The sequence below is a fragment of the Diadema antillarum genome, unplaced genomic scaffold (assembly GCF_040938485.1).
Source record: "Diadema antillarum isolate AM-2024a unplaced genomic scaffold, OU_Dant_1.0 scf00000029, whole genome shotgun sequence".
Lineage (NCBI taxonomy): Eukaryota > Metazoa > Echinodermata > Echinoidea > Diadematoida > Diadematidae > Diadema > Diadema antillarum.
In genome coordinates this window covers 1,548,203-1,573,917 of record NW_027270918.1, presented here as the reverse complement: position 1 = coordinate 1,573,917, position 25,715 = coordinate 1,548,203, and the positions used below count along the sequence as shown (strand labels likewise).

General features: G+C 38.2%; 1 protein-coding gene across 1 annotated transcript in view; it reads right to left on the bottom strand.

Moving 5' to 3' along the window:
• Window positions 1–25,715, bottom strand: part of LOC139739538 (uncharacterized) — a 114,527-nt gene that overhangs the window by 2,610 nt on the left and 86,202 nt on the right. Inside the window, exon 2 of the mRNA XM_071650140.1 lies at window positions 1,214–1,739. Coding sequence (XP_071506241.1) covers window positions 1,214–1,739 — 526 coding nt within the window. The remainder of the gene's footprint in view (window positions 1–1,213; window positions 1,740–25,715) is intronic.

Genomic DNA, 25,715 nt, shown 5'->3' with positions numbered 1-25,715 from the left:
CATTTATGGGATAGTCCGGTAGCAAAGTCACTTCCGTTCGTACGCGCGTGATACGTGACTAATGCTATTTACACACACAACCGACTGTATTCTACGTGTATTTCCGGTTTTCTCGACTTGAATTACAGCTTTAATATGATTTGAAATTTCTCCATTCTTAAGAAATTGCTGTTAATACGACTATTGGTTGTTGCTGCGAAGCTGCCATGTGTTGTTCGCACGACAATAAATGGAAAAAATCTGCAGAAATAGGACCCTTACTGGCATGCGAGACGTGACGTGGCCGCGTGGGTGAAGTTTGCGGGTGACTCCACAGCGCAGTACGTGCACGCGCGAATTACTAGTAGTGGTAGTATTATAGTAGCACTAGGTAGTAGCGGCCTAGTGCCTACGTACATTGTACGTACTTACTTGGAAGAAATTGCTTCGGAGACAGGATAAGTTCGAGATCACTGTTCGTTCCCGATTGTGTTCGTGACATTTCGACAGAGAACAAATAAAAGAAAAGATGGGCATATTCCATGACGATATACTGTATATCCAGGTGGGTGAATATTTTCCAGCATATTTTCAGCGTATGCAGAGATGACTGATCTGTGATGTGCTCATCGATCGCATGATCAAGCAGTACGCCGTACCGGTATGTGTTATGTAATTAGCTTATGCGCTGCGTGCAGTGTGGTGCATGTTGACCGAAAGATCGGTCTGTATCTGTCCGTCGGGGAATGTTCCGCGGAGACTGCGTCTGGCTTCACCGATCCCCTCCGTCTACGGAGGACAGCGTTAATGGCAAAATATAAAAGAGTCCTCCTGACAGACGGATCTTTCTGTCTATCTGTCTATGGTGAATGCTAATGCAAGGCCGGCCGCCGGCGGGGACAACAGTGTACGACACTACGAGTATGACAGGCCTGGCCACTCGCTGGCTCGTAGCTCGGGCGGTACAGCGGCCTATTGGCCTACTGTACTAGTATCCGTGGTCGGCGCTGCGCTATAGGTAAGGTACACGTACGCGCACGCTAGCGCTGTGCAAATTATGCCCCGCGCCGGAAGTGCCCTTGCTACCAAGTGCACTAAATCTTGACGAAAAAGCCACATCCGGGTACTTTTTACGTCATTGGCGATAGCGAGAATTGACTAAACTTACAAAATGTTTAAATATAGATGGAAAATGACAGGGCAATGTTGGGGCACCTAAGGAAACATGACTTACAAAGGACAATTTTCCTACAAGCTTGACAAAATGCACTTACCTGATGTGCGGAAGACAGCACAGAGCTCAGTTTTGGGTGTGTCCACCAGCTTGCTCCTAAACTCTCCTCCAGGTACTGTTGAGCCTGAAGAGATTGGGGGAGCCCCTGGGGTAGGCCCTGCTTGCGAGCTGCTGCCGCTGCTGCCACATGCGCTGCAGCAGCGGTGGTGTGCGGTGCAGCCTTCACCTGCTGCCGGGCGGTGCGGTGGTGCTGGGCGGCGGCGGCCGGTGACACCCCATGGGCGTGGTGGTGGGCGTAGAGGTACCTCTGCAGGGAGGTCAGGTCCCTGGAGCCCACCAGGCTGGAGAGGCGGCCGATGTTGGCTCCATCACTTTGGGCCTGCGCCTCCTCCAGTGACTGGACCATGGCCACAGCCTCGCCCTTCAGCTGGTTGGCGTGGGTACCGCACACGTCACACCTGTCGCTATTCCAAGCTTCTTGCAGGCTCCGTGGGATGTGAAGGTGTTCGTACAGTGTAGAAGAATCCTGAAACAAGCATCAAAATATTATATAAGACACTGGTTACAACAACCTATGTTATCACCACTCCTGTATTTAGCAAAAGATACAGAGTATAATGTTACCATGGCAATTGTGATTCAACATATGATTATCCAGTTCATTATTCAAATGTCAGAATAAAAGTAAGCTAGTCGGCAAAACAAATCAAAACACTCCGCACTTCTTCAAACTCACTCGAAAGTCCCTATATATGTATGAGATGTGCTGCTCTGATGTGTGTGTCAACCAAATGGGGCATAAATATGGCTAGACCACCAACAGGTCAATGATCAAAGACAACACAAAACTCAACAGAAGAAAAAAAAATCAGTGAAGTGTCCAGCTCTAATTCCAACAAATCATGAGTTGATCAACTCTACTGTGCAGGGGAAATAGCTCCAGCTCTCCAATGGACAGATGAGAGAGTGTTCATCTGACTACTACGCAAATCCATCTCCAGTTTACACATACATTGAAGCCCTTGGTGGCAGGCCCAGCCAGCTGCACTTCTCCATCAACTGGTCACTCCTGCTGCTGCTGCTGCAACGGCTTGTGTGCCCACGAACTTAGGCTAATCTGAGAGTCAACAGGAAGCACTGGTAAACAAGTAATTGGCAATGAGTGGAGGCAAATAAAACATGGGTACTGTTTTCTCCTGGCCCCCTTACTCAGTGCCAGCCTACCACCAAACAAAAAATGTGCGGAGGTCGGTCGCCCAATGTTACCAACAGGAGATGGAAAGTGGGTATACAGGGAGGGATAAGTGCTAAGTACATGTGTGACTGCAGCTTGTCTGTTTTTCAAAGGTAAATGTTTTGAAGTCAACCTTACTCAGTTCAAGGAAAACATTCAACCACAGGAATGATGCGAAAATCAAATGCAAGAAGCAGTGTTATCTGCAGTCCATAACAAACGCAACTTTGCAGCCCCAACCCTCTTTGCTCTGACTGTTGTAAGGAGAGAGATAGGCATTCAAAATCTCATTCTACATAGCATTTACTGAAGACGCAGCCATATCTCACAAGGTTTAGTGTGTGTGGGAAGTGGTGTTGGGTTCATGCATGTGGCTTGATTCGCAGGAAGAAAACACTTTCGTCACTCACCAGAAAATCCCTGGTGGAAACTTCTTAAATGATACGCATTCCCAGAATGTAATTCCAGATCCACTTACATGCCATGTCTGGCACACGAGACACCATACTTCATTTCTCAGGTCATCACAGGGTACAAACGAGAACATACTAGCCTAGTACCTCCTTGGTTACAGGTACAACAGGGAATGGTGGAAATTTGGTACAGAGAACTCTGATACATTGATCAAAGAGAAGTACGACAGGACCTACATGAAAGCTAGTTTTCTTAGCTTCCGATAAAAAAAAGAAGTGTTTTCATTGTTTGTTTAGCTCTGTTTTTCACTTCTAGTCTGTTCTCTTTTCCAAACAGATACATATCATATACTCTTGCTCTAATGAACAATGCTTCTTGGTCCTCAGAATATCTTCATACCAAAGTTTCAATTGCGTACAAAAAAAGAAAAAAAAAGCTGTTCAAACAGACACTCAACATCATACTGACATGAGGACCTCTTTTACAAAATGGGCAGATTTGTCACAACAAGAAAACAAATCCATTGGAAGCAATACAGTAATTTTCCAGGTTAATCTATAGAGCATTTGTTTCATGGCCAAGACACACACAATCAATGAGTGCTGCTTGTCTACCAAGAATGATTAACAGATAAAACTAGGGGGAAATTAAACATATGCAAATTATTGCATATACTGTACAACATAATGTACTTTGATAACAATAGAAACTGACTTTCTGTCAAACACAGATTAAGCTTGCTGACTTCTCCACAGATGGACTATTGCCTTGGAGGTGTAGCTTCGAACTGAACTTTTTATGTAAATCAAACTACTATCATGCCATGTGGTGGCTTGCATAGAGCATGTGTCAACTATGTTGGGGCATGGAGAGAAAATTTTACTCAAACAGATCAAAATGGTCCCACATGATCCACTATTCTCTTTGTTGGTATGACTGAACCAAACAGGACGAGAAAGATAAGTCTGGAAAGAAGGGAATCATCGTTTTCTAGGAGTGTTAGTCTTTTTTAAGAGAATATTCTTTTGCAATTGTGCCTAGCACTGATTTAATGGTAAGGTTTTTTCTAAGGATTCAATACTCACCAGAGAATCACCCCGATTAGTCATCCAATTCATTCCTCAAGAAGATCCAATAGTCTGGACCACAAAATTTCATCAGAACAGAGCAATGTCTTCTCACGCTACTAAATGAGCAGTCCGCGGGTAAAGAATTAGCCGAACAAATGAGGAAATCTGGAAGCTGGGGCCACAACAGACATCAATAGAGGCTCAAACTCATTGCTCTAAGCCCTTATTATTGACTTTCCCCCCAAATCCATTTAGCCTAAACTCCCCCTCCTACTGATAAACAACTGGCTCCTTGATTCAAATGCTAATGGGTAATCTATATAATTACACAACCATGCATCTAGCTGTGAAGATAGGGGTAAGAAAGCATAGGGAGAACAGAAAACTGGGGGGGGGGGCTGATGAGATTGTAGGCTGTTTACTCCGTTTATTAACAGCATGGCTTCACTCATTACACTCCAGCCATAGTTCATGAATGAGGGGGGGGGGGGGGAAGGAGTGGACAAAGGAGTGGACAATGGATCCCCACATTTCTAACTGGACACAGCTACAAGTTGTGGTCAGGGGAGTGATATTGCGGACCTGTCAATCAGGCCAGGTGACAAGAGTGCAGTAATCTGATAGGCAGGTTCAATAGTGCTAGTCTGATCCCCAGCCCCTTGATGAACTCTTCAAGGCACACACATGCTTGCACTATTGTCTATTCCAAGGTTACCTCTTTGTCTATATACCAGGTGAGATGGGAAAGAAAAATCCCTTTCCCACCCACCTTCAGACTCTCTCGTTCAAAAGTAGAGGAATATTAAGATCATATTTTGGCACCATCCGCCTACCCATTAGTCTTTGTATATTTGACAGAACCCTTGACCTATGATATTTTCTGATAAGTATATTTTAGGACATGACCTACACTTGTTGTATGAGTATTCATTAGATCTAGGTTTATGGTATAAGAGAAACATAATGAATTAATACTTTAAGCTTTCATTACCTTGGAAACTACAAGGTTTTCGTAATTACCCAAACCAAAAACCAAAAACAAAAACAGTATTATTGAAACATGAATTATTTTACGCGATGTTTTCAATCTTAACAGGAACTGTACATTATGATAATCAATTCGTGGCATTAATCATATTTTGGAGAAATGACACTTGTGTGTAAATAGGGCACAAAGCATGTGTGAAGTGAAGAGAATTTTTACAGGGCACAGATTCATCTAACATAGATTTCTTTCTAATAAACAGGTCTGGGTGTAGACTAGATGTAATAGCTTGAATCCAGGAGGAAATGGAATGAATTGGACTAGATAGGGCAAGGGATTACAGGCCAAAAGGCAGCAAAAGCCTGTCATTAGCACATATTCTTTGGAATAATATGCCTAATTTGTTGTTCACACAGTTCATTGTTACACGACAAGAACATACCATGGGTACAAGAGCTTTTATGGCAACCTAAGCTTGAAGCATTGTATGCGAAATGATGATAACATTTTCACTGCAGGCTATTAACATTCGTTTTGGTGTTCCTCGTATTTCCTACAGAATCTCATTCATGTCTCTTTGTTCCTTTGCCATAAATCTTCTCAGCTCATACATCAGTGTAGACATTCATCCTCTGCATCACGAATTAGCAAGGCAAAACAGATGTACGTAGCAATTAGACTGCGCTTTTTCAAATCATCACAGTCGGATGACTAAGCCATTTAGTTGACATCTCTGAATCTTCATTTGAAAAGAAACTCTAGATAAAAGGTTTCATTTGCAAGTGTTGATGTGACCAAAGCTCATTCCTTTACAATTACTGACAAATCCCACTCATATCGCTAAGTGACTGCATTTGGAATAAGACATTGAATAACACAGAATTAGCATCTTTCATCTGATTTCAGGTAACTACTAAGCAAAAGTGACAGTCACTGCTCTTGAATAATCACAGATGATGAATACAGAGGTTGGTGAGGAGGTGAAAAGGATACACACAGCATCGGCTGTTTGCGGTATGAATCAAAATGTGACTGCAGTTTTCAAAGAGCACAACGGAATTTGCCTTTTCCAGCACTGCTCCTTTGTATAATTTTGCTCAAACTTCAACTTCAAATACAAAGTAGCACAAGATGACAGCTCGTTCTACCAAGTATGTCATCTAATTCAATTTCAGTCATCACCTGACATTCACGTGATGAAGCAGAATATTCTATCTGAAGACAGCATGTGGAAGATGCTTAAGATACTCACCTGAAAATTAGATGAAATAAAAATCTAAGCATATATCTATTTCTGACAGGTGAAATTACATGATAGCTTGAGCTGGGATTTCCACGCCTGCTGTCGACAGACAGCAAAAGTGGCATCCTTTTGGATAAGAATGAAAACTACCTTGTTTTACTAAATCTTTCAATCTTCCATATACTTCTCCTTTATCAATGGGCACTCTTTTACCTTTCTAGCCTTCCATCCATTCTGCTCTCCATTTCAATTCCTTTCGGTCAACTATCATGGCTCAAATTTCATTTACTCTACAAATAATCTTGTCCAGAAAACTCTGCCAAGTTGAATTTAAATCAGCCTTTCTTTTTCCACAGAGTGACTACAGGAGAGAGGCTTTATATGAGTAGAATTTCATCGTTCACGCTGTGATGGGGAAATGACATGGATGGCGTAACAAAAACGTCCATAATCCCGTAGTGGAAAAAACAAATTATTTAAGTCAACAGACACGGTGACAAATGCACAATGCATTATGTGTGCTGGAGACAGGTCTAGAACACCCCCTTCAAACAAGTTTATTCAACAGTGAGAAAGAGAGAGAGATTGGAGGAAAGAGAAGGGGAAAAAAAGTTTGGGAGACAAAACTCTTGTCTCGATCTGCCCTCCAAAAGACACCAAACATTGAGCTTCAATATTTTGGCAGTGGTCGCCTCTCCATGGGGAACGGGGAAAAACGCGGGCAAACAGACCGCAGGTTTCCGTCAATATTTGCCCCCTCTGTGGGTTGTTGGGGCTAATTGTTGTTGAAGTTGACTTTTAAACTTTTATCACAAGTTTTTCTTTTCATTTTTCCTTCCTCCTCCTCCTCCTCCTCCTCCTCTGGTCGTATGGAAACACACAATTTATATATCTGTTCGAGTGTCTGGATCGGTGAAATTTTATGAGTATATTTGACAAGAGTTTACATCCTGTATTTTTTCAATGTGCCTGAACGGTCGAGTATGGTTTATTGTGGGCTGCTCTGAGAAGTGGACAGAGAATCTTAGGAGGACTAATCTCAATTTCCGAAAGTTGTAAACTACATAGAAATACCGTCTCTCTGCGGTGCTGACTTAGTGATTACAATATCTTTTCTGGTTCATCTCTTTTTAAACTTTGTGTGTGTTTGACGTATGTCGGGTGCAGGAGAGTACTCCAATTTTCAAAGTTTTGAGTTCAGATTTAGTATCATTTCAAATCTATATTTAAGTTAAAAACCAAATCTACATTTAAATTCAAATTCAAACTTTGCATTCATAAGCAAATCTAACTCTGAACTTAGATTTGAATTTGAAACAGAATATACATTTGAAGTAAATTTTTATACTATATACATGATCTCTGAAGTCCAATGCCATAGTATTTGTAAACACAATATGGCAAATTCGAAATCAAGATATTTGTAAGTACACCTAGTGACCTCATTTCTGGACCTACATGCAAATCTTGATGACAAAACGGGGATATTATTAAATGGGAGGTGATGAGGATTGCTATAGCTGTAACTAATCTGCATCAGCCCCCATGTGTGAGTCATTCCACAGATTGGGGGACCATGTGACCTATTTATTCTGCCAACTTCATGCCAGTCCTGCCTGTTATCTTTATTTCAAGCCTTAGATAACTGCACATACTTGGCTGCTTGCAAACACAGCTATCAGCCCTTCATGTATGAAATTACATACTTTCCTTATACAGGGTGTTCAGACGCTATACCAAAATGGTACAGCTTTTTAGGATGAATTTATACATCTGAACGCTGACTAACAAAATGACGTATAGAGCATCGTTTCGAACCAGAACTCGAAAACGAATCAGCACTCCATTGTGTCCATTTTGCGTCTGAACGTGTGGCGATCATAGAACGGTATAACTGGGCGGGGCTTAATGGGAACGCGCACGAAAGGCGACCCCATAGCTGTCACTCATGACCATAACAGCATGCGCAGTGGGAAATTGCACATCTATACGACGTTCTCCAGAACGGTCGAGATTAGCGTCTGAATGGTCTGTTGGCTATGCAATGATTCTTTATACATCGTTTCTTTATCGAGTTTAGGTATAAACTGGCTTGCATCTGAACAGGGGGGTAATCTTATGAACACATTGGTTAAATGCTTTTAAACAATGACAAGACATCTATGATATTGACCCTTTAAGACCAAGAACTGAAAATTAAAAAAAAAGGAAAGAAAAGAGACTCTTCCACTGGTCTCAATAATCTTGGGACACTGAACTTCAGATTTTGCGGTGACACTTGATGTTCATTCACTGCGGCCATAAACTCCACTTCCGATTTTCTGTCTCTCAAAATTGCCTCTTTTGTGGATCTGTCCATCACAATGTTTGCATATAGAGTCATGCATTCCAAGTTTTGAGAATAACTGTGTCAAGCACACTTGATTTTATGTATTTGCACTCTTTACAGATGCCATAAGATCAAAAAATTTGAGAGATTTCCAAATTGATCGTATTTTTTTTTTCATGATGAGGTTGTCAAAATTAAAGCAATCCATATAAAAGAATGGTAGATGATGCAATGACTGAATTGATACTGACAACATGACAGCTGATTGACAAGGCTGTGTCTGCTTGTGGCTTGTGCGATTTTTACTTCATTATGACATCACAATCACACCCCCAAACGATTACTGCCAACTTCCTTGTATTCACTAATATACTGAAGAATTTATCATAAAATGAGATAATAGGATAAGTCCGGAACACACAAAAATTTCAAGCACAGCATATGGATAGATATATTGTATCATGGACATATCTTATGGATTACTCATATATATCACACAAAAGTATAATCCTGTAACATGTAGTCCCACATACTTACATATGAAGGGATCACATTTGGCATTCATGAGTATCTCTTGGTTCAAATAACAATAAGGATTAAGTCTCATGACAATCTTGTTGATTATTCAATATGCACAATGCTTTACTTATTTTTTTTTTATCACTGAGGTAGACTTTCACAAACACATGTATGCCTGAGCTCCCTCTGATGTACAATATTCACCATAAAAGGCACTAGAGTACTCAAAGTTTAAAGTCACAGATAGCCATTTATGGATAAGTATGAGGAAAAGATCCAAAAGATAAGTCTGGAGATTGAGAAAGAGAGTGAGGGAAAGACATACAGCCAGACAGACAGACAGATAAGCAGACAGAGAATGGAGGAAGGAACACACAGGTTAATTTTTTTTTTGCCAATATGTTCCTTTTCCTATTTAGACTGTTATATTTTGTTCTGTATCATATTGTGTTGTTTTATATGCTATAAACTGATATAAAGACTCACTGACAATAGCCCTGAGGCTAACAGTGCATTTTTAACTGTCTTGTAAAACAAACAAACAAACAAACAAACAAACAAACAAACAAACAAACAAACAAACAAACAAACTTAGGATATATTTTACACATTTCCAGATGAAGATTATAAAAAGACACAGTTCTCTCTAGACTGCTCAGCTTAATTCTGTCCAGGGCTGAGGTAATATCCATCCATTGAAGGATATATCATCAAACATGGCATCTTTTATTACTATACATGTTGTCATGCTCCCAAGGTAGGCTTTTTTAACCACTACCTCTGTTTCCTGACAAAGTATATCAACAGCTTTGTTCCCCTGCTTGTGTAGCTTTTATACCTCATTTCTGACTAAAAACAAGTCAACCATAAAAAAAGGGAAAAATATATATACATATATCCATGCTTACTGGCTTGACCTAGCCATAAATCATACGTTGGCTGATTTATCGCTGTTTGGCAAACTTTCGGACAACGAAAATAGGTCCCAAATGGAGCTATCAATTCTGAGGCCTGACAAACATGCCCTGATCGAAAAGCTCATAAAATCATACCTTTCCCCTATCTGCTGGTTCCCAAGGAGCAGGTTGCTTAACTACAGTGCCTAGCAACACAAAGTGTACAGGCTCTTCCACTAACCTCTCAATTTTCTCACCCAAATTTAATCGCAAATGGTGGACAACTGGCATTTAAAACATAAACTAAACTAACGCAAGAATTCAAAATGGGGCACATGCATATGGTCAGTTTTACGGTAAAGGGTGTAACTTTCAAATTTTAGCCTTTTGGCCCACCCTGAACACATAGATTTACAGATCTCAAAGATTTTTTCCCATGTGAGTCACCTTATGAGTAGCCACCTTGGGTAGCATAATCAGGTCCAGGTATTGATGCGTTTTGTTTTGACAGTCACATATGTACCCTAAAAATGACTATTTTGTTGCATTGAAATTTATATAACATTTTTGAAATGTTAATAATTTTCTACAGCAACTGCAGAGATCTAATTTTTTATGTTAAAAGCATAGTTGTATGGTCAATTGAAATGGCCAAATTAGTTTGGTTTGTATCTGGCCCTTTATTTTAGAATACTATGACTTCAAATTTGAGGTTTCGGAGGCTTCATTTTCCGTTAACAATTGTTTACAAACTTTGATGGACAGTAATGATCAGTGGATGTGTTTTGGTTACTTTCTTTTATGCTGAAAATAGTAAGGTACAGCTAAACTTTAGACTTACATCAAAGTTTACTTGATTCTAGGGCTATTTGAAATTTTGTGATAATTTCATTCCATCAAGTGAAATTTCCGTTAGCAGTTTTGAAGCCTCCGAAACAAAGTGTTTAGTCAAATAATATGAATATAGATAAGAGAAGCAACCTAATCTATATGTCAAAATGTAGGATATGGGGCCCTAACCTAATAGACCAAAAATAGTTAAGATCCGCCAAACTCTATGAAAATAGGAGACAATACAAATTTTCCGTTAACACGTGAAGCCTCCGAGACACATTGAAGCCTCCGAAACAGCAAAAACATCTAATTTGACATTTCTGATAAATTCTTTGAGTGTCTGCCCCAAATTATGCCATGAAATCAGCAACAGACATGGACAGACAACAAAAATAATAAAAACATTATGATACTGCAATAATTTTTTGAGCTAATACACTTTATAGAGAAAAAGTGGTTTCGGAGGCTTCAAAAGGATGTTAACACTGCATTTTTGTGATTTTCTCTGGACAAAATCAAATTAGATTTATTGTTCACCCACCCAATGATCGCTTATGACATATCTAAAGATATTTAATCACATTCAGTTTTCTGGCTGCTTTGTTTACTCACCAATATAGATTTACTATACGATTTACCTATTTTTCTTAAACAGTGCAGGCGTGTCACACATAACTCACCTTTTCACTCAGCAATAAGATATTAGCAGATGAGGATGTTGCCCCACAAATATGTTTAAACAGTGTATATCAACCAAAAAAGACACAATTTACCCATCACTTTCTACATAACATACATGATTTTCATAAAAACATACGGCATACCAAATTAATTTTCCAGATGTTTCGGAGGCTTCATTTTATGTTAACAGCATGTAAATGGAATGTTTTGATTACAATTTTGTAATTCTAAGTCTATCAAATAACTGTTTGGACTGAATGAGACTTAATGATTCCTCAAGCAAGGTGTAGATAGTTGTTTAAATGTATGAAAAGCATTTACTTTGTAGGTTTCCTTTTGAAACAATGGAACAGGCTAGATACGTATTGTGAGTAATGAAAGTGACTTCCAGCTTGCGTGCATGCCCACATCATGCAACAGTAGTGCAACAAAGCAAGTAGTTGTGGATACAAATTTGTACATCAATATTCTTAAGTTGGATAACTCATTTTTACTCTTGAGAGAAGTTGAAGTGTTGTGACCATATTTGTATCACTCTTTTGACTGGTTATACTTCGTTAATGAAGACCAAACAATTACTTGATTATTTAGTGTTAAATACACTATTTTTTAAAGAACTGAACACTATTCCTGTCCTGAAGATTCAAGGACTTTAATAGATGGTTATTGAAGAGGGAATCATACACTTAACTAAGAAATATATCACTTTTGAATTTAAGGTTGTATCTTTTATGCATGATCAAGAGCAAATGGTGGGAAATACTTTTTGGATTTTTACACTTTCGACTCACTATCATCTGCGTGTAATAGTTTCGAAACACAATCTTTTACATGTCCATTTATAACCTATTGACAAATCCATTCCATTGTTACTCACATGGCGATTGTTTTTGCCATACTAAAATCTTGACTTTTTCAGCTTTCCATTTCTTAACAAGTTCTTTGGCTTTCATTTCCAATACTTATTTGGAGGAAAGTAATTAATCAATGAATTTGTGATTGGATTTGAAAATAGCTACAAAGTAACATCTTGCAGATTATCATTTCTGTGGTGTGACTTGGATCACAGGGTATTGTTTTGGAATTTTGACATTTGATCACTTCATTCAGACAGGTTTTCATGTCAATCTGTATGTCAGATTTGATGCATGCTAGGTGCAACACAATCTTGATACTATACCCTATTTTCCATACTTTATCATGCTGGCAGTGACCACTTGACTATTTTTGATTAAACAAAATGTAACTTGTGTTACGAAACATCTCTTCGCATACATGTGTGAGACTCTATGACATGTTTGCGGATGTAGTTCTCAGTGCAGTAAATGGACAGTAATGGTTGGGATAGGATTGTTTATAAATGACATATAGACCTCTACTTATAAATAGCCTGTTGCCATGGGGTACATGTAGTTTACATGGGTGGGTGACTGGAGAAGTTATGTTCATGAAGAACAATATTGAAATGATTGAAATCTTTATAATCTGTCCTGGCTTTTCTGGAAAAAGTTACAAGCCCCTAACTATTTTGAAATTCAAAGGGTTAAAACTGTAGTCTGTGGGTTTATATACTATTTAAAACAAACTTGTGGGTTTCTAACAAACTTAAATATTTAAACACATTTGCTGCTTTTTAATCTTTTGCTAAAAAGGTTGTCATTTTTAGAAACAGTAAAAGTTCTGTTAGCAATTTCTCAATGCGTACCTTCAAAAGCAGGCCGTTTAGCTGTCACAGGAGTCACACAAACTGGAATTTTATAAAATAACTATAAAAAAGAAGCCTTTGAAGAATAAAAAAAAATAAAAATAAAATGATATGAAACAGGGGTGACTTGTATACCACAGAAAAAGAAAGTAAAATTCTAACTATCATATATTATAGGGAACTATACATTTGGTCAACATTTTTTTTTAATTCAAATTCATACACAGTCATGGGTAGGGTAGGGGTACATTTATCTTTTCAACAGGCGATTCAAAAAGATGAATGGGATCTTGACCATTTCAATTTCTATTGAGCTCCATGATAATATCACCAATATATTGATTATAATTCCAACTCCATTTGATGATGACAGTTTGATGATGACCCTTACATGGAATGGCTGATCGGTGTTTAAGATTGCTGTTCTATGACCTTGATCACTGCATTTGATAGCTATACTAGGGGATATCAGGCATGGTCCATATGCAAAAGAATGTTTATAAGCCTTTTTTCCCCTTTCTATATTTTACAATGCTATGTTGTAATCTAACCGTCATGCCATCACATAGTCTATTTTCTATCCCTTTCTCATCAACAGTTGAAATTGATTTCACATGTATATAAAACAATTATGATGGGTGGTTTATGTCAATATACATCCCACAAACTGCACTTACTGTATAAAGCAAGCAAACATAATCTTTGCGTTAAGTCTATAGCTACAGTTCTAACTCATTGAAAGTAATTCTTACCGCATTATGATGAAAAGTTTGACAAATGCATACAGCTGTACATGTGTGTACATATGTTGTAGCCTAATCATGTTCTGCATTGCCAAAGTCATGGATATGCAAATACAGTGTATGTATACAACTTAGCATAAAGATTTAAAATATTTTTCTTTGTCTCTTAATATTAATGTTGGAAAGTCTTTTTTCTGCATACAAATAAATACTATTTTACATGTTACAACATTGTTAGTTATTTGGAAACAATCAGCTGCTTTAAAGTACTTCATATCACCTTAAAATGGACCATTTTTGCATGTTAACAGTCATGATGAAGCCTCCGAAACATGCGTTGCTGCTAACTTTAAGCCGCAAAAAAGAAAAAAAAAAAAAGATGTTCCTAATCAGTGTACTTTTATTGCTACTGTTGCAGTTTCCTTTATAATCATATTGCCTCATGTAATGTCATAAATTCGAACTGAGCATTGCTCAAAGTGTACACAGTTTGTTATTCACTTTTATGGAAGCCAATTTCCTTATAATGATAAGTACAGTTTGTATGAAGGGTAAACATTATGCACTGCCATAAAATGTACATCTGTATACTGTTATTCACATTTATTTGATGCCCTGTTGTTATTCTAGCATGTAGTGATAGTTGCTTACAGTAGTTTTATTATTTTAAGTGAATACAGGACTAGAACTTTGTGTTAGCAGTTTTGAAGCCTCCGAAACACACTAGTTTGTTAACTGAAGCCTCCGAAACTCACAAGTCTGAAAATTTCAACTTTGTCAAAAATAATCAAATTTCTTTGGGATTTGGGTTGATAAATGTCTGTTACCAAGAGATAATTTAGGGCTATGTTTAGAGTGGCTCTTCCTTCTAGAACATTCTTTTAACTTAAAAATAGTTTGTCAGGTACCATTTTTACCTTGGAATTTGAAGTTCACATCCAAATAATTGCAAGAGCGAATATCTGTTGGGGGAAAAGTGTTTTGATATTTCAAATATATGTTCACAGCAAATGAAAAGTTGCATTACATCCACCATTTATCTTCATTTGGTTGCTGTGGGTGACCAAAACATTCTTGTTGTTTTCACCTAAATTTATCTAAAATTCCATAATAGTCACTTCATTTTTCATATTTAGCCTAAGAATTAAGCTCTGGAATGACAAAATATTGAAAATATAGACATTCCTATATAAAATAAAGGCAAAAATAAAAATGGAAACACAACTTTAATTTTTGACCCTTGCCACATCAAAGTTACACCCTTTACTGTAAAACTGACCATATTTCACTACAACTGGGACACCGGGTGTGATAGATAAAAAATTGGCTATAAATAATGACACCTATACTGAACCTCAACCCATCCACTAACCAGCCGCACTCCCCCCCCCCCCCCCCAGCTTGTGTTCACCTTCTGACACAGAGTTTATTTCTTTCCATACTGTTGTAATAAGTGTAAGTGTAATAATGATTTTCGTGTGTTTAAAAAGTCTTCATAACATTGCTTGCAACGCAAATCACCATTTCTACCTCACAGAAGACATAGCCACTAATTTCTAATATTGATACTTTCTGACTGCTTTATAGCACATCACAGTTGATGATCAGAAATAGTCTGCTTTAGGTAACAAAAATTCTCTACAAAAAGAAATTAATCCATTTCCTCTCTTTTTCCTCTTTTTTGTTTTCGATCAAACTCTTAAAAGCTGATAGTACTTGCTGAAAAGCTGATACTTATTTTGACTTATTGCCTAACATATAGGGCACTGAAACAAGCCATCACTCACTCCAAACCCCAAACGTGCTAGCTGTGATAAAGGCAAGTGTGGTGATGTAAAGTCGGAACGATGACGTACGAGCAAATCAGGCATAGATATGAAATATTGACTCCAGGGCCCCTGGATGGAGTCAATACGCGACTGAGTTCCACAACACAAGTCTGGGTCAGCCACAACTGGTGCACCCATACTAATGAATTGGAAGGTTTATTATAATCTATACTTCTACTTTATTACTCGGAATGGAAAAGTCACAGCCATCATCCGTGGCTGAGAGATATCTTACATTTCAAGTGAGTGCTGTCAAAGTTTAATATTTGGCTCCTTTTGGTCAGGCTGAGATCTTGCTGGAAATTAATTGCTGATTGGAAACCACCTTAATGTCAGATTTAGTGAGGTTAGAATCCTTCACCCCAAGGAATCAGAGTCTCCTCAGTTTTTCCAAATTCAGTTTCATTTCTAAGGATTTTAAACAGTCCTGTCTCTAGTAGTAGTGTCTTTGTGCAATATTATTCCCTTAAAAATAGTGGGTGTAGATAACAAAGAAAGGGTTTTTTAGTCTTTGTTTTCATAGAATGAAAATGATGGTACAGCCATACTTTAATATGCTTCATATTGAGTTATCTGAATTAGTGGAACCAGATGTCTTGCAAATTATGAAAACAAACAATAATCATATCTTGGCAAACACAGATCATGGCACAGAACCTTTAAAATTTTTGACCTGCCTACAAATGTTCTAGTATCTCATGCTGACACAGACTTGTGTATGTTTTCCAGGTAAATCGATTAAAATACATGATAGAATGGAGTAATCCGCAAACTCTCCTGTACTATAGAATACTCTGGTAAAATCTACTAACATATGATGATAACTGGGAAGAATCACTACCATCTAAATATCTATAATATGCTTATTCCCACTCTTATGTTTCAAGATATCATTAAATCGCTCAACTACAATCCCATTTCTGCTCTGATACTCTGCCATATCCTGCCATGGAAATGCACCAAGAGGGGTACTGTTTGCCTCACTGCTGTTGCCTAGGGCAACAAACATGTGGATGCTGAAATGATGCATGTTACAAGACAGCAAGACATCTGCATATTATTGGCCTGCAAATATTATCTTTCTTCCATAGGGTCTTACTGAAACCTTAAAGAGGTCTTGTTTATAGAGTTAATTCTTGGACTAAGTTTGGATAACTACACTCCCTTATAAAACTTGCGAACAAATCTACGCTATATCAGTTTATGTGTCTTTGTCACTGAAAAATATTCAGAGAAGATATATATTTTTAAAGATATGGATCATACTGATTTACTCACATCAAGAATAAAATGTGACAGTTGGAACTATAGGGACTATCCTTAATTATTTACCAAGTTTCATAGTCTACTTTTGATGTCTGATATTTGCTTCCATGAAATTCGGTGGAAGAATAGCTGGTGCTTCCTAAATAGAAGAAAAATATTAACTGCCCTTGATATATGCCACACAATAAATCTTTTTGCTTTGTGGTGGTATGAAAGTGAGAGTGGCACACATATTTCTCTCCTCACAAATGCTGTAGACCTGACCCACATTTTGACCATAACAAGTGTCCATCACTACCATTTAACCACAGTGGCATCCCAAATTTGACACTTTCAAGTTTCAACTGATGCACCTTGGTTCCCATGGATACCCCTCAAACCAAGATGATGGTATGAGAGAGGTGGATGGGCCGTTGGTTTGGGGGGGGGGGGGATGATGGGTGATGAGGGTGAAGAGAGAGAAAGCCACAGTGCTGCACAAGAAATGCTAAAATGTCAGCATCAAGACGGGATCCACATTATGAAGAGGACTCCTCTTCTTCTACTCACAGGAAATCAATGCATCTCCATCAACACTCGGGAGGCTGATGATGGGGATGACCAGAACTGGGGGATGATACGATTAAAGGGAAACTCAATCCGCTGCATGTTTAAGACGACTGTGATAACAAGACTTCAGTGAATACTTGAACACAACTGAAGGGTGAAAGCTGCATTGATGTTCAGCAGAGAAACAGGAAGTTTGCAGAATTTTCTCAAGTTTTGTTGAAGCAAAAACAGTGTAATCATTTATAATAACATAAATACTTACATAAGATGAGGTGAAAATGCCTTCTTCTGACAAAGTTTCCATTAAATCACACATGAACAAAATCATTTAAACCTTCTTCTGCCACTATTAGAATTACAAACTATAACAGTACTCCCTTACTACATAAGTCACTATCACTGAATCATAACTCTATATTTTACTTCCTATTGCTGTGTTTTCAAATTCTTGTTAAAGAAAGAAATTTAGTGAAGACTTGTATAAAAGTCAACAGATCACTTCAAAGGCTATGACATCATAACCTTACCTAGTTTACATGTCTGATTATGGCTGAAATTTCTGCTTTATTGATATGTGAAATACTGACATTTTGAGATTTTGTCTTTTAAATGTCCTGGTCTTTTTCCCTGTCAGTGTGAAGGTTTGTTTGTTTGTTTGTTTGTTGTTGTTGTTTTGTTTTACATCATTTGCAATCGGAAGGCCTGCAAACATCAATATTCATTTTAGCATGGAGACTCCTCCATCTAAAGCACTGACATTTTTATACTTTATAAGAAATGAGCATAATGCTTTCCATTTTTTTAATGCACATTTTCTTGTCATTCCATTAGTGAGATTTGGAATTGAAATCATAGTGGAAACTTCTCACACACTCTCCATTAATGGTAATGACAATTTCAATCTCTTTGAATACCTGCCTGTAAAATGTCAACATCAGCTTCTTATGTGTCATGGATATAGTGAACATTGAGTTCTGCGAATGACAAACCATTTCTATTCTTCTTGTGCTATTGTTGGTTTTTGTTTAATCTACACAACATCTTCTAAAATGACTGAGCATCACTATGGCACCAAGTGCAAACTCGGACAAAGCGTAACTCTCCGTAAATTTGAACAGCACAATTCTCCTTTCTTCGGCATACTTCGCAGGTAAGATCATTGGCAAATGAGAAGATTTGAGACCGACTACCAGCGTGCCCGGCACGACATGGCCTTTCCCCAAGGTAGTGACGTGATCATTTCCCCTTGACTTAATTCACAGCAAAATCCGAGTTCAAACATACCTTGAATGACTAATGGGGGGTTCTTCACCTGCTAAAAGAGATGCGGGAGTGGGTAAAGTTTGTTAATTGGTATACAGTGACAAAGTGCACAGCAACGGTTCAAGATCCCCGAAAGAGAGACACTTTACACAGAAAACAGAGTGTTTGCAGGGAGAAGAAAGTAAAAGAGCATTTGTCCAAGCTATTGTAGGTGTATATTCTAAGGAAGGACGTTATTCTTATCCTTTGTTCTTCTCGGAAAGAGAAGTTCTATTGGGTAGTGTTTACATCACACAGCAGTGACGAAGTAAATAAGAACAGCAAGAATGCAGTACTTGATTCAAATATCAATTAATCACTTTAATTGATCAAAACTGTTATTTATAAAACAACTTGCAGAAAAGTAAAGCAGCATTTCTTGTATTCTCCTTTCAGGATTCATTAAAGGTAGATCGGCAAACTTCATAACCTTACCTTTAAATATAACCATGACTAACAGACTTCACATACACCCTGCTACCATACGTAATATAATCATACATATTTGTTCTAAACCCCTTTAAAAGACAAGAAAAAGCCTTGTATTATTATAGAGGATGCAGTTAGACCAAGACAGTAAGCGATTGCAGGAAAGCCGCATACATATGTCCTTTTGGTCAGGACAGTCGCAAACTCATTAATCAATTACGATTCAGACAAGATAGTTGGCATCATGGAGGCATTTCCTGCTATGAATGGGATCCACTTACCTGGGCAGCTTACCAGAGCACAACTAGCTAATAGGAATTTAATGGGGCATGGAGAGCTAATTACTCATACATCCCTTCAGTATGCCCTTTATACCAGATCCTGTATCAATGACGGACAGCTGAACAAAAGTCCACATCCCACTCATTTTTTTTTTCCAGTGTTAGGCATTGAATGTTACTGCTCTAAAATATCTGAAGTCATTCATCCTTAGCTTACTAGAACATAGTTAGTGGTAGGGTGTATCACTGCATTCTGGCAAGTATGATAAGCAGAACAAAAAAGTATTATTTACTGACAAGATATTCAACATTGACATAATTTTTCATTCCTTAAGACAGGTTATTCACCTTCTTCTACACACATACACACACACACACACACACACACATCAGCTATGAAAGGGATGTTTTTCTGTCTTTAATTTAAAAAAAAATCAAGTTCATGAATATCACTTCAGTTACCCCAATATGATTCTAAAATATCATTAATAAAATAATGCTGATTCTGGCAAAGAGGAATATGAAAGTGAGCTCCTACTTGAAACAATACATAATAGTTCAAAATGATAATAAACTCGGCACTGTCACCTAATCCTCTAAGTACCTGCAATAAACATAAAAGGTGGTAGGCCATGAAGGTAGTATTCCTGATTTAAGAGGCAGACATCATGTTTGAAAATGTGCTGTGATAACAGGGTAGTACATTTTCAATTACATTCATAAGTATTTGACCTTGTGATAATGGATTTATTTTGAGTATCAGTCTGCAAAAAAAAAAAAAAGGTGACAATAAACTGGGCCAAGCTCCTTCGTCATCAGAGCTGGTTCATTGAAATGAATGTTGTTAAAGGACAAGTCCACCTTTATATACAAAAGGATTGAGAGAATGCAGCAATAGTAGTAGAACACATCAGTGAAAGTTTGAGGAAAATTGGACAATCCGTTCAAAAGTTACGAATATTTTAAGTATCTGCGCAGTCACTGCTGGAAGAGAAGACTACTACAGGGTACGATGTCACATGTGTACAACTATATAAGGAAAATAAAAAGAGAATTTCACAAAACTTTACTTTTTGAATAAAGTGCACAGTTCTTCGACTTGCTACTGACGTATGTTGAGGGTAATGTTATTCCCCCGGCCTTCTGAAAGAGAGAAGTCGAGTGTTCTTTTGTTATGGGAGAAAAATAGAAATATGTTGAATTTTCTTTATTCTTTCTTTAAATCGTTGTACTCATGTGACATCACAAGCTATAGTAGTCTTTTCATCCAGCCGTGACTGAGCAGAAACTTCAAAAATTCATAACTTTTGAACGGATTGTCCGATTTTGCTCAAACTCTCACTGATGTGTTCTACTAATATTGCTGCATTCACTCAACCCACATGTCTATGAAGGTGAACTTGTCCTTTAAGTAAGAGGAACAGACCATTTAGCCATTAAATCACTTCGTATTTTTATTGATAGAAATTCGACTAAAATGGGGATCATGAGCTAAAACACACTGGGTGCTAATGATTGAGTAAATATGGTATAATATAAAAGCCTGAAAGGAATTTCATCTGCACATTTTTTTTTCTTTGGTCATAGTTTCAAACATCTTTTCATCCAAAAGGGGATAAGAATCCGACTTGATCCATTTTCTAACAGATTCTAAACCTCCATACACTCTGCACATGACCCACTAAGGTTTCATACACGTTATATATACATGTAGGCCTATATATTAAAAAAAAATCAACCTTATAACCTGCCCCCAACAGCATTTTACAAATACAGGTGATTGCCCTACATGAACTGCCTTGTCCACAATTGAAAGTGATGGGGGAGATGTTTCCTGGTGCAAATGAGTTCTGACACTTTGTTGCTGTGCATTTACAGGTGGCGTGTGCCGAAGGAAAGGGCATTGGGCCAAGCGAAGACCTAGCGCTGGATTTGAAGAGCTATCCAGCAGACTTACCAACGATTATCTGATATCAGAGCAATTAGCATTTGGACATGAGACTTAGCGTGCTTCTGTGTGTTTGGCTAATCCACAAGAACCATCTTAATGCTGCTGTGTGTTTAGACTCATTAAGGGTAGATAGTAAATAGAAGAGGGTGAGATATATGTCACATACTCTAGAGCTTGCCCTTGTCTTCAAGTCACAGCTCTAGGTCACAGGTTTTAGTTCTTGTAAAGCCTCAATGGTGTTTAAAGCCACTCCTTAACCCACTCAGCCTCATTCTCAAAATGTTTTTATATAATATCAGTAGCATCTTAGGATGGTGGTCCTTTAGGGGTTAGCATTTATTACCCCTGCTGCTGGAATCATGTGGGCATCTGCTGCACACTCACCCCACTCACTTGGTAGGACTCTATAGCCAGGCCATTTCTCAATTTTCCATGATTCTCTCCTCCTTGATACATCCATGTCACATATACATGTATGTATGTAAATATACATTTACATAGAGTGTGGGACTGCAAGTAAGACTAGTTGTTTCTTGAATCAGAATTTTGAACAACTTACGACTTATCTACAAATGTATCATGAGAGCATGCATTGTATTCAGTGGATTATTTGAATTAACACATGATTCATAAACTTACAGGATTGAATTTATCATATTTCATTCAGATCATGATGTGACATAGACAAATACAAAACATTTGAGAAGCAGAAGGCACCAACTCCAATGAATTTGAATAGCACTAATGCCCTTATAATTCTATTCTTATTGTATGATATGCATCTTTATGAGGTTGGGACACTTGATTCCCGATCAAAAATTGAATTTCTGACAAAGTCTCTGGACTTGCGACCTAAAACCTTCCTCTACGGAGGGGAATCATGATAGATGACTGATGTTCTGACAATTACAGAAATTGCCACTGGTGCACCCTTGGTCCCACTCCAGTCATTTTGTGCAGGGCGTTACAAGGTGGCAATGGCATGGACAGCCTCAATTCTCACTTGTATCATTGCAGAAGATTTACTGCGGCCAACAGTGAGGGGCTCCTGTCATTTTAAAAGTGAAAAATCTCATGCCACACGTGAGATGGAATCAAATTATTTTCACTCGCCAACCGCGATGCCGATCTGCTGAATATTACATTCCTTGAAGCACCGCACCACTTTGAAAACTACATACTGCCAATAGCTGGGGCTGATTATTATCAGATGTAAACTTAACGATCATGGACTATCGCTCAGTAAGTGTATGTTATATTGTTTCTGTCATTTCTTATACAAATCAATTCTGCATTAAACCACCAATCATGCAAGATGTGGGAAAAACAGGGGGGGGGGGAGGGGGGAATTACCCTTCCTGTTTGAATTGAGTACACTGGTGACATTGTTGGACTTCAATGATAAAATCACAATGATGGTGATAGTGACATTTAATACTTTAGGCGGTACCATGGCATTAAAGCATCATTGACACATGTGGCGCTGATAATCTGCCACAATTAATCCTGAATCCACACACTAGAAAGCCCAGGGCCAATGACCAGCTGCCTCTCTGCTTTTTTCCTCACATCTTAAAAACATCTGAGGCGCTCTCTCGAAGTGCTGAAATGCCCATCGGTACCTCTCCATCGATTGGGGAAACCATGTTCGCCTGGTGGACACATACTTCAAAGCTTCCCTCTCCTTTCTGCCTCGTGAGGCTCATGAGAAAACAATTACGCCTCATGAGAGTTTTGGCCTACCTTCCTGCCTCATTCTTCGTTATCCACCTTCTTATCTTGTCCAATAAAACAGATAAATCCATCTGGAAAGTGACTATCATCTCCTTCTGTGCTCAGCTCCTCAGTAAATCCACTGTAATGTATATTTCAGTGGACATATCTCAAGAAACTACGGCGTTGAAATAAATATTACAGTTTAGAAAAGTGGTAAGCATCCTGAAAGGAAGACTACATGAATGTGTTGAATCTGTTCAGCTTACATACTTACACTGACAGCTTTCAGTGGCTGTCCTCATTCTATTTTTTCCCTTACTTTACTCACACTTTCTCACATCAGCAGACACACTTGCAAGACGGATTTAAAGACTGTGCAAGCTCTTTCGCAGGGGCTAATCTCAACAATCTTTTTTTTTTTTTTTTTTAACTCGTTGAGGGCAGGCTGATTTTGCTACAACAAGCATTTCCCATAGACACCTGCTCGAGTATACTCGGGACTCGTCCTCAATGGGTTAAGTTGATCAGCAGATGATGAGAGGAAGTCATAAAATTTCAGCACTACTTCTGGGAAAAGTTATAAAGCAATCACAGAAATGTTCATGAAGGAAAATTTCTGATGTGATATTTGACCAAGAAGATTTTTTTTTTTTTTTTTTTTTTTGGGGGGGGGGGGTTATAAAGTCACTATGAACTTTATTTTATTTTGTTTAGATTAGTATCTTTAGCATTTATACTTAGACTCAAATTTTCATATTGACCACCATGTTCTACATGTTTACAATACCTCATTGTGCATCCAAACTGGATAATATGTATCATTTTACTTTGTAGTTGATGTCTTTTTCATTGAGAAACATCAAAAATAAATTGAAACTGAAAATTGAAATTGATAAGTCAATTGCAATTACATCCTCAGATAAGGAAATAAAAAGGAGAGCAAACATTGCATTAATAGTAGATAACAAATGACTGTATGAGTCACATCAATTTGGATAAACATTCTAAAAACATGATGATTTGTATTGATGATATTGATCTACATGGGGCTACATTGAGTGACATATGAACTCTCCACATGCAGCAAAGGAAGAAAGGTGAAATCCCATTGATTTTGTTATATTGATTATACGGTTCATCTTACACCACGTCAATTGAGTTTGCAAATACCATTTGTAAAAGAAAGTCACTCCATTACTTTGCACAACTACAAAGAAAGAAAAAATCCCACAAGAACTTTCATACTCTCTCGACAAAATAGTTGTTGCAGGGACAAGTTGGAGGGGTAATAAGAAAAAAAGAACCTGTTGCATGAATGAGAAACAAATGTCGACAGGACAGAACAGGTTGAGAGGACAATCTACTCAAACCCAAACGAGAAGACAAACAGTCTCCTTCCTCCACCTGGGATGATTGCCGCTCACTTCAAACGGTCGGCACGGCGACGCTTATTGGTTTTTATTCGGCGCCACTTTCTCGCCAAATCACCACAAAGCGGCAAAAATTAGGAGTCCGCTTGGCAGACGTGTTGCATTTTCGCCGCAAACGCTGCCGATCATCGCGCAAGGCTGGGAGTGTTTTTCAGGGGGGAGGGGAAATTTCTTCCTATTATCCTCCTCTGGAAAACACGAGTTTCTCCTTGATGTTCCACATTATGATGAGATGGAGGAGGGTAAAAGGTTAGGTGGGGGAGAAGGGATGAAGACAAGAAAAGAAGGGGACTGCGAGCAAGAGGAAACCATGTCTTGTTTAGGCTGACATGCCCAATTCATCTCAACCAGTCACACTGGATTGATGCATTGAGAGACATGCATCCACAGTTACCGCCGAACAAGACAAACAAATTCATCTCGTCCCCTTTTTCAACCGCAATGCCTTCTCGAGCTCTCAAAACACTGGCAAACTTTTTTTTTTCTGTAAGAAGAAGTATGCAGTGCTACTTGGAGATTATCTGCTTTTTACTTCATTTCAGTGAAATCCATTCCTTTGATAGTACACATGTGAGTGCAGGATACAAATACTGTAGAAGTGGAAATTTTCACTCATTTCGCGTCACCAGAAACTAGCGTAAAAATAAAAGCACAAGAATATTTTTGCTTGCCATATGTTCTATTAGTTGATTTCTTTATTCCACAGAATTAAAAACATGCAAAATTCATCTTACCTGGCCAAGTGGAAAAAATTACTCACTCTAAAATATCCACTTTTACAGCAGACAGACTTGCCAGGAAAACAATAGATTATATCCATGACAAACAACAACAAAACAGTGCTTTCGTTTCAGACAAACATATGAAAACTACATGAACATGCTACATTTTACTTTGTTACTTGACCCCCCCCCAAAAAAAAAAAAAAAGCGGGGGGGGGTATCAAGAGTCGATACGAATACTACTGATGCTATGTTCTGGAGTGTCCTCACTAATTCGACTGTAAACCATGCACAGCTAAGGCCCTTTATGGCATGTTATTCCTGAAACATATGTTTTACAACAAGTGTAACCTCCTACTCTTCACATTACAAGA